Source organism: Pseudophryne corroboree, chromosome 1 (assembly GCF_028390025.1).
Source record: "Pseudophryne corroboree isolate aPseCor3 chromosome 1, aPseCor3.hap2, whole genome shotgun sequence".
NCBI classification, from domain to species: Eukaryota; Metazoa; Chordata; class Amphibia; order Anura; family Myobatrachidae; genus Pseudophryne; species Pseudophryne corroboree.
In genome coordinates this window covers 110,030,434-110,051,215 of record NC_086444.1, presented here as the reverse complement: position 1 = coordinate 110,051,215, position 20,782 = coordinate 110,030,434, and the positions used below count along the sequence as shown (strand labels likewise).

General features: G+C 45.8%; 1 protein-coding gene across 1 annotated transcript in view; it reads right to left on the bottom strand.

Moving 5' to 3' along the window:
• ITGA2 (integrin subunit alpha 2) overlaps positions 1-20,782 on the bottom strand; it is a 280,739-nt gene that overhangs the window by 140,951 nt on the left and 119,006 nt on the right. Inside the window, exons 5-7 of the mRNA XM_063961900.1 lie at positions 14,303-14,417; positions 14,013-14,140; positions 12,077-12,225 (exon numbers count right to left, since the gene is read on the bottom strand). Coding sequence (XP_063817970.1) covers positions 12,077-12,225; positions 14,013-14,140; positions 14,303-14,417 — 392 coding nt within the window. The remainder of the gene's footprint in view (positions 1-12,076; positions 12,226-14,012; positions 14,141-14,302; positions 14,418-20,782) is intronic.

Sequence of the window (20,782 nt, the reverse complement as noted above, 5' to 3'; positions counted from 1 at the left end):
GTCTATTCTGAATACCTCACACCTCACAATATTATTTTTAGTCCTAAAATTTGCACCGAGGTCGCTGGATGACTAAGCTAAGCGACCCTAGTGGCCGACACAAACACCTGGCCCATCTAGGAGTGGCACTGCAGTGTCACGCAGGATGTCCCTTCCAAAAAACCCTCCCCAAACAGCACATGACGCAAAGAAAAAAAGAGGCGCAATGAGGTAGCTGTGTGAGTAAGATTAGCGACCCTAGTGGCCGACACAAACACCGGGCCCATTTAGGAGTGGCACTGCAGTGTCACGCAGGATGTCCCTTCCAAAAAACCCTCCCCAAACAGCACATGACGCAAAGAAAAAAAGAGGCGCAATGAGGTAGCTGTGTGAGTAAGATTAGCGACCCTAGTGGCCGACACAAACACCGGGCCCATCTAGGAGTGGCACTGCAGTGTCACGCAGGATGGCCCTTCCAAAAAACACTCCCCAAACAGCACATGACGCAAAGAAAAAAAGAGGCGCAATGAGGTAGCTGACTGTGTGAGTAAGATAAGCGACCCTAGTGGCCGACACAAACACCGGGCCCATTTAGGAGTGGCACTGCAGTGTCACGCAGGATGTCCCTTCCAAAAAACCCTCCCCAAACAGCACATGACGCAAAGAAAAAAAGAGGCGCAATGAGGTAGCTGTGTGAGTAAGATTAGCGACCGTAGTGGCCGACACAAACACCGGGCCCATTTAGGAGTGGCACTGCAGTGTCACGCAGGATGTCCCTTCCAAAAAACCCTCCCCAAACAGCACATGACGCAAAGAAAAATAAAAGAAAAAAGAGGTGCAAGATGGAATTGTCCTTGGGCCCTCCCACCCACCCTTATGTTGTATAAACAAAACAGGACATGCACACTTTAACCAACCCATAATTTCAGTGACAGGGTCTGCCACACGACTGTGACTGATATGACGGGTTGGTTTGGAACCCCCCAAAAAAGAAGCAATTAATCTCTCCTTGCACAAACTGGCTCTACAGAGGCAAGATGTCCACCTCATCATCATCCTCCGATATATCACCGTGTACATCCCCCTCCTCACAGATTATCAATTCGTCCCCACTGGAATCCACCATCTCAGCTCCCTGTGTACTTTGTGGAGGCAATTGCTGCTGGTCAATGTCTCCGCGGAGGAATTGATTATAATTCATTTTAATGAACATCATCTTCTCCACATTTTCTGGATGTAACCTCGTACGCCGATTGCTGACAAGGTGAGCGGCGGCACTAAACACTCTTTCGGAGTACACACTTGTGGGAGGGCAACTTAGGTAGAATAAAGCCAGTTTGTGCAATGGCCTCCAAATTGCCTCTTTTTCCTGCCAGTATAAGTATGGACTGTGTGACGTGCCTACTTGGATGCGGTCACTCATATAATCCTCCACCATTCTTTCAATGGTGAGAGAATCATATGCAGTGACAGTAGACGACATGTCCGTAATCGTTGTCAGGTCCTTCAGTCCGGACCAGATGTCAGCATCAGCAGTCGCTCCAGACTGCCCTGCATCACCGCCAGCGGGTGGGCTCGGAATTCTGAGCCTTTTCCTCGCACCCCCAGTTGCGGGAGAATGTGAAGGAGGAGATGTTGACAGGTCGCGTTCCGCTTGACTTGACAATTTTCTCACCAGCAGGTCTTTCAACCCCAGCAGACTTGTGTCTGCCGGAAAGAGAGATCCAAGGTAGGCTTTAAATCTAGGATCGAGCATGGTGGCCAAAATGTAGTGCTCTGATTTCAACAGATTGACCACCCGTGAATCCTTGTTAAGCGAATTAAGGGCTCCATCCACAAGTCCCACATGCCTAGCGGAATCGCTCCGTGTTAGCTCCTCCTTCAATGTCTCCAGCTTCTTCTGCAAAAGCCTGATGAGGGGAATGACCTGACTCAGGCTGGCAGTGTCTGAACTGACTTCACGTGTGGCAAGTTCAAAGGGCAGCAGAACCTTGCACAACGTTGAAATCATTCTCCACTGCGCTTGAGACAGGTGCATTCCACCTCCTATATCGTGCTCAATTGTATAGGCTTGAATGGCCTTTTGCTGCTCCTCCAACCTCTGAAGCATATAGAGGGTTGAATTCCACCTCGTTACCACTTCTTGCTTCAGATGATGGCAGGGCAGGTTCAGTAGTTTTTGGTGGTGCTCCAGTCTTCTGTACGTGGTGCCTGTACGCCGAAAGTGTCCCGCAATTCTTCTGGCCACCGACAGCTTCTCTTGCATGCCCCTGTCGTTTTTTAAATAATTCTGCACCACCAAATTCAAGGTATGTGCAAAACATGGGACGTGCTGGAATTTGCCCATATTTAATGCACACACAATATTGCTGGCGTTGTCCGATGCCACAAATCCACAGGAGAGTCCAATTGGGGTAAGCCATTCCGCGATGATCTTCCTCAGTTGCCGTAAGAGGTTTTCAGCTGTGTGCGTATTCTGGAAGGCGGTGATACAAAGCGTAGCCTGCCTAGGAAAGAGTTGGCGTTTGCGAGATGCTGCTACTGGTGCCGCCGCTGCTGTTCTTGCGGCGGGAGTCCATACATCTACCCAGTGGGCTGTCACAGTCATATAGTCCTGACCCTGCCCTGCTCCACTTGTCCACATGTCCGTGGTTAAGTGGACATTGGGTACAGCTGCATTTTTTAGGACACTGGTGACTCTTTTTCTGAGGTCTGTGTAAATTTTCGGTATCGCCTGCCTAGAGAAATGGAACCTAGATGGTATTTGGTACCGGGGACACAGTACCTCCAACAAGTCTCTAGTTGGCTCTGCAGTAATGATGGATACCGGAACCACGTTTCTCACCACCCAGGATGCCAAGGCCTCAGTTATCCGCTTTGCAGTAGGATGACTGCTGTGATATTTCATCTTCCTCGCAAAGGACTGTTGGACAGTCAATTGCTTGGTGGAAGTAGTAAAAGTGGTCTTACGACTTCCCCTCTGGGATGACCATCGACTCCCAGCAGCAACAACAGCAGCGCCAGCAGCAGTAGGCGTTACACGCAAGGATGCATCGGAGGAATCCCAGGCAGGAGAGGACTCGTCAGAATTGCCAGTGACATGGCCTGCAGGACTATTGGCATTCCTGGGGAAGGAGGAAATTGACACTGAGGGAGTTGGTGGGGTGGTTTGCGTGAGCTTGGTTACAAGAGGAAGGGATTTACTGGTCAGTGGACTGCTTCCGCTGTCACCCAAAGTTTTTGAACTTGTCACTGACTTATTATGAATGCGCTGCAGGTGACGTATAAGGGAGGATGTTCCGAGGTGGTTAACGTCCTTACCCCTACTTATTACAGCTTGACAAAGGGAACACACGGCTTGACACCTGTTGTCCGCATTTCTGTTGAAATACCTCCACACCGAAGAGCTGATTTTTTTGGTATTTTCACCAGGCATGTCAACGGCCATATTCCTCCCACGGACAACAGGTGTCTCCCCGGGTGCCTGACTTAAACAAACCACCTCACCATCAGAATCCTCCTGGTCAATTTCCTCCCCAGCGCCAGCAACACCCATATCCTCCTCATCCTGGTGTACTTCAACACTGACATCTTCAATCTGACTATCAGGAACTGGACTGCGGGTGCTCCTTCCAGCACTTGCAGGGGGCGTGCAAATGGTGGAAGGCGCATGCTCTTCACGTCCAGTGTTGGGAAGGTCAGGCATCGCAACCGACACAATTGGACTCTCCTTGTGGATTTGGGATTTCGAAGAACGCACAGTTCTTTGCGGTGCTACTGCTTTTGCCAGCTTGAGTCTTTTCATTTTTCTAGCGAGAGGCTGAGTGCCTCCATCCTCATGTGAAGCTGAACCACTAGCCATGAACATAGGCCAGGGCCTCAGCCGTTCCTTGCCACTCCGTGTGGTAAATGGCATATTGGCAAGTTTACGCTTCTCCTCCGACAATTTTATTTTAGGTTTTGGAGTCCTTTTTTTACTGATATTTGGTGTTTTGGATTTGACATGCTCTGTACTATGACATTGGGCATCGGCCTTGGCAGACGACGTTGCTGGCATTTCATCGTCTCGGCCATGACTAGTGGCAGCAGCTTCAGCACGAGGTGGAAGTGGATCTTGATCTTTCCCTAATTTTGGAACCTCAACATTTTTGTTCTCCATATTTTAATAGGCACAACTAAAAGGCACCTCAGGTAAACAATGGAGATGGATGGATACTAGTATACAATTATGGACGGACTGCCGAGTGCCGACACAGAGGTAGCTACAGCCGTGAACTACCGTACTGTACTGTGTCTGCTGCTAATATAGACTGGTTGATAAAGAGATGTAGTAGTATGTATAAGTATAAAGAAGAAAGAAAAAAAAACCACAGGTAGGTGGTATACAATTATGGACGGACTGCCGAGTGCCGACACAGAGGTAGCTACAGCCGTGGACTACCGTACTGTACTGTGTCTGCTGCTAATATAGACTGGTTGATAAAGAGATGTAGTAGTATGTATAAGTATAAAGAAGAAAGAAAAAAAAAACCACGGGTAGGTGGTATACAATTATGGATGGACTGCCGAGTGCCGACACAGAGGTAGCTACAGCCGTGGACTACCGTACTGTACTGTGTCTGCTGCTAATATAGACTGGTTGATAAAGAGATGTAGTAGTATGTATAAGTATAAAGAAGAAAGAAAAAAAAAACACGGGTAGGTGGTATACAATTATGGACGGACTGCCGAGTGCCGACACAGAGGTAGCTACAGCCGTGGACTACCGTACTGTACTGTGTCTGCTGCTAATATAGACTGGTTGATAAAGAGATGTAGTAGTATGTATAAGTATAAAGAAGAAAGAAAAAAAAACCACGGGTAGGTGGTATACAATTATGGACGGACTGCCGAGTGCTGACACAGAGGTAGCTACAGCCGTGGACTACCGTACTGTACTGTGTCTGCTGCTAATATAGACTGGTTGATAAAGAGATGTAGTAGTATGTATAAGTATAAAGAAGAAAGAAAAAAAAACCACGGGTAGGTGGTATACAATTATGGACGGACTGCCGAGTGCCGACACAGAGGTAGCTACAGCCGTGGACTACCGTACTGTACTGTGTCTGCTGCTAATATAGACTGGTTGATAAAGAGATGTAGTAGTATGTATAAGTATAAAGAAGAAAGAAAAGAAAACCACGGGTAGGTGGTATACAATTATGGACGGACTGCCGAGTGCCGACACAGAGGTAGCTACAGCCGTGAACTACCGTACTGTACTGTGTCTGCTGCTAATATAGACTGGTTGATAAAGAGATGTAGTAGTATGTATGTATAAAGAAGAAAGAAAAAAAAACCTCGGGTAGGTGGTATACAATTATGGACGGACTGCCGAGTGCCGACACAGAGGTAGCTACAGCCGTGAACTACCGTACTGTACTGTGTCTGCTGCTAATATAGACTGGTTGATAAAGAGATGTAGTAGTATGTATGTATAAAGAAGAAAGAAAAAAAAACCTCGGGTAGGTGGTATACAATTATGGACGGACTGCCGAGTGCCGACACAGAGGTAGCTACAGCCGTGAACTACCGTACTGTACTGTGTCTGCTGCTAATATAGACTGGTTGATAAAGAGATGTAGTAGTATGTATGTATAAAGAAGAAAGAAAAAAAAAACACGGGTAGGTGGTATACAATTATGGACGGACTGCCGAGTGCCGACACAGAGGTAGCTACAGCCGTGGACTACCGTACTGTACTGTGTCTGCTGCTAATATAGACTAGTTGATAAAGAGATGTAGTAGTATGTATGTATAAAGAAGAAAGAAAAAAAAACCACGGGTAGGTGGTATACAATTATGGATGGACTGCCGAGTGCCGACACAGAGGTAGCTACAGCCGTGAACTACCGTACTGTGTCTGCTGCGACTGGATGATAAATAATGATATAAAAAATATATATATATCACTACTGCAGCCGGACAGGTATATATTATATAATGACGGACCTGCTGGACACTGTCTGTCAGCAGAATGAGTTTTTTATAGAATAAAAAAAAAAACACCACACAAGTGAAGTCACACGACGAGTGTTTAACTTTTTCAGGCAATCACAATATAGTATACTACTAACTATACTGGTGGTCAGTGTGGTCAGGTCACTGGTCAGTCACACTGGCAGTGGCACTCCTGCAGCAAAAGTGTGCACTGTTTAATTTTAATATAATATGTACTCCTGGCTCCTGCTATAACCTATAACTGGCACTGCAGTGCTCCCCAGTCTCCCCCACAATTATAAGCTGTGTGAGCTGAGCACAGTCAGATATATATACATAGATGATGCAGCACACTGGGCTGAGCAGTGCACACAGATATGGTATGTGACTGAGTCACTGTGTGTATCGTTTTTTTCAGGCAGAGAACGGATATATTAAATAAAACTGCACTGTCTGGTGGTCACTGTGGTCAGTCACTAGTAAACTCTGCACTCTCTACACTTCTACAGTACTCCTAAGCTCCAGTAAATCAGGTCAATCTCTCTCTCTCTCTCTCTCTTCTAATCTAAATGGAGAGGACGCCAGCCACGTCCTCTCCCTATCAATCTCAATGCACGTGTGAAAATGGCGGCGACGCGCGGCTCCTTATATAGAATCCGAGTCTCGCGAGAATCCGACAGCGTCATGATGACGTTCGGGCGCGCTCGGGTTAACCGAGCAAGGCGGGAGGATCCGAGTCTGCTCGGACCCGTGAAAAAAACCATGAAGTTCGGGCGGGTTCGGATTCAGAGAAACCGAACCCGCTCATCTCTAATATTTAGCCTTTGGGTTTTTGAGACGTGCATGATTTTGCATTTTTTAGCATTAAACTGTAGTTGCCACGTTCTTGGCCATTTCTCAAGCCTACCTAGGTCATCAATCATTTGTTTTACCCCTCCCGGGGTGTTTACCCTGTTGCATATCTTTGTATCATATGCAAAAAGGCATAACTTCCCTTCAATACCATCTGCAATGTCACCAACAAAGATATTAAAGAGAACTGGACCAAGTACAGATCCCTGGGGTACTCCACTGGTAACATTTCCCTCCATAGATTGCACTCCATTTACTACAACTGTCTGTTTCCTATCCTGCACCCAGGTTCTTATCCATTTAATGGTTTTATAATCCACCCCCACGCTTTCAAGTTTATTTAGCAGTCTATGATGTGGGACAGTGTCAAATGCCTTACTAAAGTCTAGATATGCTACATCTACAGCTCCCCCTTGATCTATTATTTACGTCACAGAGTCAAAAAAGTCAATAAGATTTGTTTGGCATGATCTCCCACCAGTAAATCCATGCTGTTTTGGATCCTGTAAGTTGTTTGATTTAAGATATTCCACAACTCTTTCTTTTAATAGTTTTTCCATTACTTTCCCTACTACTGATGTAAGGCTTACTGGTCTGTCGTTACTTGCTTCTTCCTTGCTTCCACTTTTGTGCAGTGGAACTACATTTGCTCTTTTCCAGTCCTCTGGAATAGCACCTGTATTTAGTGACTGGTTAAATAATTCTGTTAAAGGTGTAACCAGCACATCTTTTAGCTCTTTGAGTATCCTTGGGTGTATCCCATCTGGTCCCATTGATTTATCCACTTTTAATTTTGAAAGTTCAGTTAGGACCTCCTCCTCTGTTAATGTACTTTCATCTACCTTATTTTTATGAATGTCCTTGCAACTTAACTGTGGCCCCATCCCTTCTTCTGTAGTAAATACTGAGCAAAAATAATTATTTAGGTGATCTGCTATTGCCTTGTCTCCCTCCACCAAATGCTCACTCTCTGTCTTAAGTCTTATTATTCCTCCATTTGATTTTCTCCTTTCACTTATATACTTAAAAAAAGTTTTCCCCCTTTATCAACTGACTGGGCAATTTTCTCCTCAGCTTCTGCCTTTGCATGTCTAATCACTTTCTTAGCATCCTTCCGTCTGTCAAGATACACCTCTTTGTCGTTATTATTTTGAGCCTGTTTGTATTTCCTAAAAGCCATCTTTTTTGCTTTCACACTAGTTGATACTTCTTTTGTGAACCACACTGGCTTCCTTTTCCTGGTGCATTTCCTAACCCTTTTGATACAAAGGTCAGTTGCACTTAGTATTGCACTTTTCAGTTTTTCCCACCTCTCCTGCACCCCTTCCAAGTTCCTCCAGTCCACCAAAGAATCACTTAAACATCTCCCCATTTTTGCAAAGTCAGCATTTCTAAAATCCAACACCTTTGTTTTTGTGTGACAGGAGTTGGATCCTGTCTTTATACTAAACCATACTACTTGATGATTACTGGATCTCAGGTGCTCACCCACATATATGTCTTCTATCCTGTCACCATTTGTAAGAATTAAATCTAATATTGAGTCTTTGCGAGTGGGCTCCCTCACCAATTGCTTGAGAGATGGTCCCTGTAAGGAATGTAGAAATTTGCCACTTGTAGCTGAACTTGCAAAGGACCCCTCCCAATTTAATCAGGTAAATTAAAGTCTCCCATGATTATGACTTCTCCCTTTAAAGCCATTTTAGTGATGTCCAACAAAAGGTTTCTGTCCAAATCCTGCCCCTGGCCTGGTGGTCTATAGACCACCCCAATGTGAATATTGTCCTTCTCCCTGGTTTCTATGGTGACCCAAAGGGCCTATTTAGGTCCTTATTTGGCCACATACGTACTCATTACAAACGGAAGAAAAAAATGCACACAACAGGAAGTATATTTACATGGGCATGTTCAGGCAGACACATCTCAAGATGCTCCCAGCTCAGAAACTGAAGTATCTGCGTCAGGCATAAGTCATGCATATGAATATACAGTATATACTCACATCTTCCAATAGAGATTAGAATATACAGAGTTAGTATTAAATGCTAAAGTTGTACACAATATAATAATATAATGCTGTGTCAAAAGAAAAAAGGTTTAGCATGGATGGGTTTTTTTTACCTTTTTTTTTTTTTTGTGCTTTTTTATCTTGTGAATTTTAATGTTATATTGGACTTTTCCCCTGCTGTTTGGGGCTTTTGTACAATAAATTTTTTATGGTTTTCCAAAAAACCTCGGCTTGAATTACCTTGAATGAAGATTAAAAAGTGAAAGATACTTTTATGTGCTTTGAGAACTCCTACAAACACTGTGAGTGGGGTACGCATTTTACGCTTTCAATTTAAGAACATAGAAAGAAACCTTGATGTGTATATAAGCTTCCAATCTTGTGTGAGTCGCGTACGCCTATATCTTATCCCATGGGCACAAATTAATAATTAATAAGTACGCACCTTGGCAGTCGCAGTGTTATCCGTAGGGTCTGCAAATCTATACTACACATTGGGATATTGTTTTTTTTTTTTTTTTTTTTGGGGGGGTACATACGGATCAAAAACACCACCTGGTCTGATCTGGAAAACAGCACAGGATATCTCCAAGAAAGATACCTTGATGAGCTTCATATTGTGTATTGCACTGTGAGTGGGGTACGCCTTCTTATTTTGACCAAAGATACCTTTATGAGCTTACTCCACATCATTATATTTTAGTGAGTGGGGTACACCCTTTCCACTTCAATTTTATTTAGAATAAAACGCTAGAAAGAAATTCAAGCACTTAGAGGAATGTTTATTGCACGGTGTTGCACTGTTTAGTGTGAATTTTTACACGCTGTTCAATACTTGATATAATCCATATGCAAAAAAAGAGTCACGGGGGTAAATTTACTAAGATGGGAGTTCTATTTAAGATGGGATGTTACCCTTAGCAACCAATCAGATTCCATTTATTATCTTCTAAAAGGTGCTAGATAAATGAGAAGTAGAATCTGATTGGTTGCTATGGGCAACATCACCAGTTCTAAAAAACTCCCACCTTAGTAAATTTACCCCTAGGTGTGCTTACATATTTAAACACTAAAAAAACCTGTATTACACTATTTTGTTTTTATGTCTTTTTCTCGTTATGCACTCCATCACCTTGAATGAGAGTCAAGCGTATAGCTGATCTAAGGATGGACGTTGGAATGAATTCTTAAATAGGAATGTATTGTACACAGATATCGTTTTTTTCACCAAAAATAAGCGCCTAAGGGCAGATATAACATTTGCAGAGAGAGTTAGATTCGGGTGGGTTATTTTGTTTCTGTGCAGGGTAAATACTGGCTGCTTTATTTTTACACTGCAATTTAGATTTTAGTTTGAACACACCCCACCCAAATCTAACTCTCTCTGTACATGTTATATCTGCCCTGCCTGCAGTGCACATGGGCCCTCATTCCGAGTTGATCGCTCGCTGCCGATTTTCGCAGCACAGCGATCAGGTGAAAAACGGCATTTATGCGCATGTGCATGGTACGCAGCACGCATGCGCTAAGTACTTTCACACAGAACTTAGTAGTTTTACACAAGCTCGAGCGACGCTTTTCAGTCGCTCGAGTGTTCGTTGTTTGATTGACAGGAAGTGGGTGTTTCTGGGCGGCAACTCAGCGTTTTCAGGGAGTGTGCTGAAAAACGCAGACGTGCCTGACAAAAACGCAGGAGTGGCTGGAGAAACGGGGGAGTGGCTGGCCGAACGCAGGGCGTGTTTGTGACATCAAACCAGGAACTAAACAGACTGAGGTGATCGCAATCTAGGAGTAGGTCTGGAGCTACTCAGAAACTGCAGTAAAAAAATTTCGAGCAATTCTGCTAATCTTTCGTTCGCACTTCTGCTAAGCTAAGATACACTCCCAGAGGGCGGCGGCCCAGCGTGTGCACTGCTGCTAAAAGCAGCTAGCGAGCGATCAACTCGGAATGACCACCATGGTTTTGCCCAACTGCTAATAAATTTGCTGCTGCGATCAACTCTGAATTAGGACTATTTGTGGTCATTCCGAGATGATTGCAGCCAGCAACTTTTTGCTGCTGCTGCGATCAACTAGTGCACGCCTATGGGGGAGTGTATTTTAGCTTAGCAAGGCTGCGATCGCTTGTGCAGCCCTGCTAACCTAAAACATTTTTCAAGCAGAACAAGACTAGCCCTATACCTACTTACCCTGTGCGACGATCTCTGCGATGCTGGAGCCAGCTTTGACGTCAGACATCCGCCCTCCGTTCTTCTGGACACGCCTGCGTTTTCCTTACCACTCTCCGAAAACAGCAGCCAACGGTCCGGATCCGCCCAGGAACGCCTTCTTCTTGTCAATCTACTTGCGGTCGGCTCTTTCTTCGTAGGACGCGACGTAACCGCAACGTCGCGCACGAGCATTACGGCCGCCGTGCATGCGCATTCTGGACCCGTTCGCACCGCAGCATAAACCGCAGCATGCGAACGGGTCGGAATGACTTGTGTTGCATGTTAACATAGTAACTTAGTAACATCGTTTCTGAGGTTGAAAAAAGACAATTTTTCCATCGAGTGCAACCTATTTGTGGTCTCCTACACTGTAATATTTTTAGGACTAATTTTGTCTGTTGCTAATGTCGGCCGTTGTGTTTATTCCTCTTTGGGGTTTTTTATAACTATAGTGCGTGACTATGTACCATAACCCTGTATATCCTCATCCATTAGGTATTTATCTAGCCCATTCTTAATAGTGTTGACCGAGTCCGCCACTCTCTCAGACAGGGAATTCCAAACACGTTTTGTCCTTACTGTGAAGAAACCTTTACGTCTCTGTGTGAGAAATCTCCTCTCCTCTAACCTAAGCGGGTGTCCACGTGTCCTTTGTGATAATCTTACCAAAAACAGATGCCCCGCAAGCTCTGTGTATTGTCCCCTTATATATTTGTAAATGTTGATCATGTCCACTCTTAGTCTCCTCTTTTCCAGTGCAAACAAGTTCAATATATAGTGTGGCTTGCAAAAGTATTCAACCCCCTAGATTAATCTGTGTTACAAATTACACAAATGACACTTACACAGATTGTTCCATGCAGTATTTTTAATGCAACCATTGGGGTCGTTGGTAATTTTTTCTTAAATTGCTTTCATTCTACACCCATTGTATGATGCTCCTAAGCTTATAAACTTAGTGGCAGCTTTTAAATAAATAATAATAATAATAATAATAATACTGTAACATGCAAAAACATGTGTGAAAAGACAAAAGTGATTGACATACCTGGTAAAATCGATTGCTTTGAAGGTGTTTGTCTGATCTCCACCCATCTGCGTGATTCCCGAGATTGCTCTGCTCATGTCTTGTCTGTTTTTGTATGTGTTCATCCTAAACATCACGCGGGGATCATTTCCATACTGTATGAGACTCACCTATAAAGAAGAGGCATGCGTCTGTATTTAGTGACTACAACAGAAAACTTCCAAGTTTCAATGCGTAGTCTGAATGTATCTTAAAAAATGATAAAACATAAGTTCCAATATAGCAAGGCAAATCCACAATGAGGAGGGCAAAGGGACGAATCTGAGCAGTAGATAACAGCCAGAGGGTTCTGGATAGCCTTCTCCTTATATACTCACTTCAAATTCCTTTAGATGTCCATGAGCAGTATGTAAACAGGAACAGCATATACTGGCGTCACTTTGATACATGCAAGCATCATTATGCTACCTAAAGCATTGTAACTATGTGGCCATTGTAACTTTACACTTTAAATATGATGCTTTACCAACATACTACAGAGCCTGATTCAGATCCCGAAGCATCTGTGGCACACGTAGCAAAGTACCGATGTTGGCAGTAGGGGTCCTGTGTCATTGAATGCACTACGGCTGCAGACGTAAAGTGACTGACAGACTGCAGCCATGTGGGGGTGGTATGGGGTAGGGCTGTCTTAACAGCAGTGTAGGCAAAGCAATGCACTGGGACCCCTACCTATACTCCAGTAGTAGGGGTGGGGGGTGCTATTATCAGTAGCTTTGATGTTCCACGGGTGGTAGGGGATGTTCTTTCTTCCGCTCAGCATGTAGGACCTGGAGCAGTAATTTCTGCCAATTACTCCTTTACTGCACAGATGGTGGGAGATGGGTCAGGAGGGAGAACACCGTAGAAAAAGGCATTGGGATGAATGAAGGAGCATGATACACGACTTCCAGTTTAATACACAGGGGAGGAGTGGATAGTGGAGTGGGCTTCATATTTATCATTTTCCGGTGGGAGGGCAGCTTGCTTGACTGCAGATATCTCCAGTTCCTGGAAATATATTTATCAGCTTTTAATGGGATAAAAAACTAGAGAGTCCCATCTTTCAGGAGGTACTGGGGACTTGGGGATCAGAGTTCAGGAGCCAGAGAAATCCACTGACGAAAATATAAAATTTGCACACCAGCCATGTGGAGGAGGACCAGGGACCAGCTGCTGGAAGGCTGATATCTCTGGTTCTGGGCATAGTAGAGACAAGCTGCCAGTGTGCACCGAAAGGGGGGAGTCCCAGCTTTTGGCGCATACCCTCAGAAAAACTGTAAATCAGACAAAGCCCGAGATATCTGGCTGGGAACAGCAATTAACAGGCTTGGATGGGGACCATTGCTTTGAAGTCAGATATCTACAAATCCCCAGGGTGGATTTTCAAAAAATCTGGTACCCCTGTAAAAAGGGGACCCTCAGCTATCAGTCTAGGGCCCTTATACTCCTGGGGCCCTTGGGCAACTTCCCATTGAGCCCCTATGAAAAGACAGCCCTGATTAGGGGCGATGATGGCAGACATTTTCCAAAACAGATGCCGTTCTGAAAGTGTATGCTGATAATGTTGATGCAGAATATTTGAAGTTGAAATTTTACAGCATCCTGGGGCCGGGCCCAAATCCAGAGGGAGGCAAAAATGTCCTTGCAATAGATTGAGTTTCTGGGTGTGCATGCAGTGCCTCCACACAGGGCTTTGCATGCCTGCCACCCCCAAGCTGCCAGGGCCAGAGAACTGGGTCAGGGGACGAAGTCACTGGCTTCGGCAACTCCCAAAAATAGAGGCAACAGGCCTCCGATCCAAAACCACTTCATGTCTACTCCCAGAAATGCCTGCAGCCTCCAGCACATAGCTTACATATTTTCCAGGATCTTTTTCCCAATTACTACAAGGTAAATGTTCCACATCCCCAATTACCTGAGTCTTTGTAGGTCCAATATCCAACCCTTCCACAAATTTCTCCAAGAAGTTACGTACTGCTGACCAGGGATAAATACTGTTGGAACCATCGCACACGATAGCAATATCGATAACCGAAGAACAAGCTGACAGGAGAGGAACAAAATCACATTGAATTTGTAACAGAATAATATTATTCATTTTAAAAGGATACACCTCATGATCCAATTAGATTATTTACAGTGTAAATCAAAATATCTAAGTCCCTCAGCAGCCAATCATAAATGGTGTTTTCATGTTTTACTCACTTTGGACAGCTGGAGAAAAGCTTCTAAGTACTTGAAAAGTTGGGCTTACATCAGAGCACACCCCCGTCGCATAGAAATCCTTTCCACATTGCTGGGCCCATAATGGGCCACATGTCTGTAAGGAAATAAAACATACAATCTACTTAGCAATTAACATATGATACGTCACCTAAGTTTCGGACAGATGTTGGAGGGTCTGTGTGGCTTAAGGCACCTTTCTCTACATATGGTGGACCTGTCCAAAGATACTAAAGGGTCTACTTACTAAGCCTTGGATTGAGATAAAGTACTAGACAATCAGCTCCTAACTGTCATTTTTTCAAACACAGCCTGTAACATGGCAGTTAGGAACTGATTGGCTGGTACTTTATCTCCATCCACGTTATCTCCATCCAAGGCTTAATAAATAGACCCCTTAGTCTTTTGGCAAGAGGTCATTGCTCTCCTATTGCGTACACTCACTATTCCTATTCCAAGTGACCCCAAGTATCTCCTCCTCCCCTTGGGAATCCCCACGCTATCACGACAATAACTAAATTAGTGCATCATATTGTTTCCACCACAACCTGCCAGATACCAGCTGATTGGAAGCTCCACGCTCCACCATTTCTGCAGTCTATCGTATCCCGCATCTAATATATATATATATATATATATATATACCGGATGGAATATACGACCGCTATTTTTAATGGGTTGGATATGTGCGATCGGCGGTCAGGCCACTGCCGGTCACAATACCGACGGCGGGATACAGGCTATTAGATGGCTGGCGGAGGGGGGGGGGGGGGGGGGGGGAAAGGCAGACCGCCGGTCACATAAACGTATCCATTCTTAATAACTCCTCCAAATCCTTCAATAAAATAAGGAGTCCCTGGTTAGCCTCTCAAAACGTCCCGTCTCCGTTTGCCTCGTAAGGGCCCACTACATTTTTGTTCTTTTCTCACCCACCGACCTTAGGTCCCACCCCACTGGGCCTTTTCTGTTCTCTTCTTTCTTCTTTTCTTCCTCTCTTACTATTTCTCTTACTCCCTGTCTCCGGTATGCTGCACTGGTCTGTGTGTGGGAATTACCCTCCTTCACTTTTTTTGGGAAAATTCAGTCTAATCGACAGGAAAAAACAGACACCCATCTGACTTTTCAAACAATTGAATATCCCCTATGTGTTATATCTAAAATTGGATCACTAATGCATTTGTATTTTGATGGAGCTGAGACTTATTATGTATATTATCATGTACATTATAGAGATGTGCACTTGAAATTTTTCGGGTTTTGTGTTTTGGTTTTGGGTTCGGTTCCGCGGCCGTGTTTTGGGTTCGACCGCGTTTTGGCAAAACCTCACCGAATTTTTTTTGTCGGATTCGGGTGTGTTTTGGATTCGGGTGTTTTTTTCAAAAAACACTAAAAAACAGCTTAAATCATAGAATTTGGGGGTCATTTTGATCCCAAAGTATTATTAACCTCAAAAACCATAATTTCCACTCATTTTCAGTCTATTCTGAATACCTCACACCTCACAATATTATTTTTAGCCCTAAAATTTGCACCGAGGTCGCTGGATGACTAAGCTAAGCGACCCTAGTGGCCGACACAAACACCGGGCCCATCTAGGAGTGGCACTGCAGTGTCACGCAGGATGGCCCTTCCAAAAAACACTCCCCAAACAGCACATGACGCAAAGAAAAAAAGAGGCGCAATGAGGTAGCTGTGTGAGTAAGATAAGCGACCCTAGTGGCCGACACAAACACCGGGCCCATCTAGGAGTGGCACTGCAGTGTCACGCAGGATGGCCCTTCCAAAAAACACTCCCCAAACAGCACATGACGCAAAGAAAAAAGAGGCGCAATGAGGTAGCTGTGTGAGTAAGATAAGCGACCCTAGTGGCCGACACAAACACCTGGCCCATCTAGGAGTGGCACTGCAGTGTCACGCAGGATGGCCCTTCCAAAAAACACTCCCCAAACAGCACATGACGCAAAGAAAAAAAGAGGCGCAATGAGGTAGCTGTGTGAGTAAGATAAGCGACCCTAGTGGCCGACACAAACACCGGGCCCATCTAGGAGTGGCACTGCAGTGTCACGCAGGATGGCCCTTCCAAAAAACACTCCCCAAACAGCACATGACGCAAAGAAAAAAAGAGGCGCAATGAGGTAGCTGTGTGAGTAAGATAAGCGACCCTAGTGGTCGACACAAACACCGGGCCCATCTAGGAGTGGCACTGCAGTGTCACGCAGGATGGCCCTTCCAAAAAACACTCCCCAAACAGCACATGACGCAAAGAAAAAAAGAGGTGCAATGAGGTAGCTGTGTGAGTAAGATAAGCGACCCTAGTGGCCGACACAAACACCTGGCCCATCTAGGAGTGGCACTGCAGTGTCACGCAGGATGGCCCTTCCAAAAAACACTCCCCAAACAGCACATGACGCAAAGAAAAAAAGAGGCGCAATGAGGTAGCTGTGTGAGTAAGATAAGCGACCCTAGTGGCCGACACAAACACCGGGCCCATCTAGGAGTGGCACTGCAGTGTCACGCAGGATGGCCCTTCCAAAAAACACTCCCCAAACAGCACATGACGCAAAGAAAAAAAGAGGCGCAATGAGGTAGCTGTGTGAGTAAGATAAGCGACCCTAGTGGCCGACACAAACACCGGGCCCATCTAGGAGTGGCACTGCAGTGTCACGCAGGATGGCCCTTCCAAAAAACACTCCCCAAACAGCACATGACGCAAAGAAAAAAAGAGGCGCAATGAGGTAGCTGTGTGAGTAAGATAAGCGACCCTAGTGGCCGACACAAACACCGGGCCCATCTAGGAGTGGCACTGCAGTGTCACTCAGGATGGCCCTTCCAAAAAACACTCCCCAAACAGCACATGACGCAAAGAAAAAAAGAGGCGCAATGAGGTAGCTGTGTGAGTAAGATAAGCGACCCTAGTGGCCGACACAAACACCGGGCCCATCTAGGAGTGGCACTGCAGTGTCACGCAGGATGGCCCTTCCAAAAAACACTCCCCAAACAGCACATGACGCAAAGAAAAAAAGAGGCGCAATGAGGTAGCTGTGTGAGTAAGATAAGCGACCCTAGTGGCCGACACAAACACCGGGCCCATCTAGGAGTGGCACTGCAGTGTCACGCAGGATGGCCCTTCCAAAAAACACTCCCTAAACAGCACATGACGCAAAGAAAAAAAGAGGCGCAATGAGGTAGCTGTGTGAGTAAGATAAGCGACCCTAGTGGCCGACACAAACACCGGGCCCATCTAGGAGTGGCACTGCAGTGTCACGCAGGATGGCCCTTCCAAAAAACACTCCCCAAACAGCACATGACGCAAAGAAAAATTAAAGAAAAAAGAGGTGCAAGATGGAATTGTCCTTGGGCCCTCCCACCCACCCTTATGTTGTATAAACAGGACATGCACACTTTAACCAACCCATCATTTCAGTGACAGGGTCTGCCACACGACTGTGACTGAAATGACGGGTTGGTTTGGACCCCCACCAAAAAAGAAGCAATTAATCTCTCCTTGCACAAACTGGCTCTACAGAGGCAAGATGTCCACCTCATCATCATCCTCCGATATATCACCATGTACATCACCCTCCTCACAGATTATCAATTCGTCCCCACTGGAATCCACCATCTCAGCTCCCTGTGTACTTTGTGGAGGCAATTGCTGCTGGTCAATGTCTCCACGGAGGAATTGATTATAATTCATTTTAATGAACATCATCTTCTCCACATTTTCTGGAAGTAACCTCGTACGCCGATTGCTGACAAGGTGAGCGGCGGCACTAAACACTCTTTCGGAGTACACACTTGTGGGAGGGCAACTTAGGTAGAATAAAGCCAGTTTGTGCAGGGGCCTCCAAATTGCCTCTTTTTCCTGCCAGTATAAGTACGGACTGTGTGACGTGCCTACTTGGATGCGGTCACTCATATAATCCTCCACCATTCTTTCAATGGGGAGAGAATCATATGCAATGACAGTAGACGACATGTCCGTAATCGTTGACAGGTCCTTCAGTCCGGACCAGATGTCAGCATCAGCAGTCGCTCCAGACTGCCCTGCATCACCGCCAGCGGGTGGGCTCGGAATTCTGAGCCTTTTCCTCGCACCCCCAGTTGCGGGAGAATGTGAAGGAGGAGATGTTGACAGGTCGCGTTCCGCTTGACTTGACAATTTTCTAACCAGCAGGTCTTTGAACCCCAGCAGACTTGTGTCTGCCGGAAAGAGAGATCCAAGGTAGGTTTTAAATCTAGGATCGAGCACGGTGGCCAAAATGTAGTGCTCTGATTTCAACAGATTGACCACCCGTGAATCCTTGTTAAGCGAATTAAGGGCTCCATCCACAAGTCCCACATGCCTAGCGGAATCGCTCCGTGTTAGCTCCTCCTTCAATGTCTCCAGCTTCTTCTGCAAAAGCCTGATGAGGGGAATGACCTGACTCAGGCTGGCAGTGTCTGAACTGACTTCACGTGTGGCAAGTTCAAAGGGCAGCAGAACCTTGCACAATGTTGAAATCATTCTCCACTGCGCTTGAGACAGGTGCATTCCACCTCCTATATCGTGCTGAATTGTATAGGCTTGAATGGCCTTTTGCTGCTCCTCCAACCTCTGAAGCATATATAGGGTTGAATTCCACCTCGTTACCACTTCTTGCTTCAGATGATGGCAGGGCAGGTTCAGGCGTTTTTGGTGTTGCTCCAGTCTTCTGTACGTGGTGCCTGTACGCCGAAAGTGTCCCGCAATTCTTCTGGCCACCGACAGCATCTCTTGCACGCCCCTCTCGTTTTTAAAAAAATTCTGCACCACCAAATTCAAGGTATGTGCAAAACATGGGACGTGCTGGAATTTGCCCATATTTAATGCACACACAATATTGCTGGCGTTGTCCGATGCCACAAATCCACAGGAGAGTCCAATTGGGGTAAGCCATTCCGCGATGATCTTCCTCAGTTGCCGTAAGAGGTTTTCAGCTGTGTGCGTATTCTGGAAACCGGTGATACAAAGCGTAGCCTGCCTAGGAAAGAGTTGGCGTTTGCGAGATGCTGCTACTGGTGCCGCCGCTGCTGTTCTTGCGGCGGGAGTCCATACATCTACCCAGTGGGCTGTCACAGTCATATAGTCCTGACCCTGCCCTGCTCCACTTGTCCACATGTCCGTGGTTAAGTGGACATTGGGTACAGCTGCATTTTTTAGGACACTGGTGACTCTTTTTCTGAGGTCTGTGTACATTTTCGGTATCGCCTGCCTAGAGAAATGGAACCTAGATGGTATTTGGTACCGGGGACACAGTACCTCCAACAAGTCTCTAGTTGGTTCTGCAGTAATGATGGATACCGGAACCACGTTTCTCACCACCCAGGATGCCAAGGCCTCAGTTATCCGCTTTGCAGCAGGATGACTGCTGTGATATTTCATCTTCCTCGCGAAGGACTGTTGGACAGTCAATTGCTTGGTGGAAGTAGTAAAAGTGGTCTTACGATTTCCCCTCTGGGATGACCATCGACTCCCAGCAGCAACAACAGCAGCGCCAGCAGCAGTAGGCGTTACACGCAAGGATGCATCGGAGGAATCCCAGGCAGGAGAGGAATCGTCAGAATTGCCAGTGACATGGCCTGCAGGACTATTGGCATTCCTGGGGAAGGAGGAAATTGACACTGAGGGAGTTGGTGGGGTGGTTTGCGTGAGCTTGGTTACAAGAGGAAGGGATTTACTGGTCAGTGGACTGCTTCCGCTGTCGCCCAAAGTTTTTGAACTTGTCACTGACTTATTATGAATGCGCTGCAGGTGACGTATAAGGGAGGATGTTCCGAGGTGGTTAACGTCCTTACCCCTACTTATTACAGCTTGACAAAGGCAACACACGGCTTGACAAATGTTGTCCGCATTTCTGTTGAAATACTTCCACACCGAAGAGCTGATTTTTTTGGTATTTTCACCAGGCATGTCAACGGCCATATTCCTCCCACGGACAACAGGTGTCTCCCCGGGTGCCTGACTTAAACAAACCACCTCACCATCAGAATCCTCCTTGTCAATTTCCTCCCCAGCGCCAGCAACACCCATATCCTCCTCATCCTGGTGTACTTCAACACTGACATCTTCAATCTGACTATCAGGAACTGGACTGCGGGTGCTCCTTCCAGCACTTGCAGGGGGCGTGCAAATGGTGGAAGGCGCATGCTCTTCACGTCCAGTGTTGGGAAGGTCAGGCATCGCAACCGACACAATTGGACTCTCCTTGTGGATTTGGGATTTCGAAGAACGCACAGTTCTTTGCGGTGCTTTTGCCAGCTTGAGTCTTTTCATTTTTCTAGCGAGAGGCTGAGTGCTTCCATCCTCATGTGAAGCTGAACCACTAGCCATGAACATAGGCCAGGGCTTCAGCCGTTCCTTGCCACTCCGTGTGGTAAATGGCATATTGGCAAGTTTACGCTTCTCCTCCGACAATTTTATTTTAGATTTTGGAGTCCTTT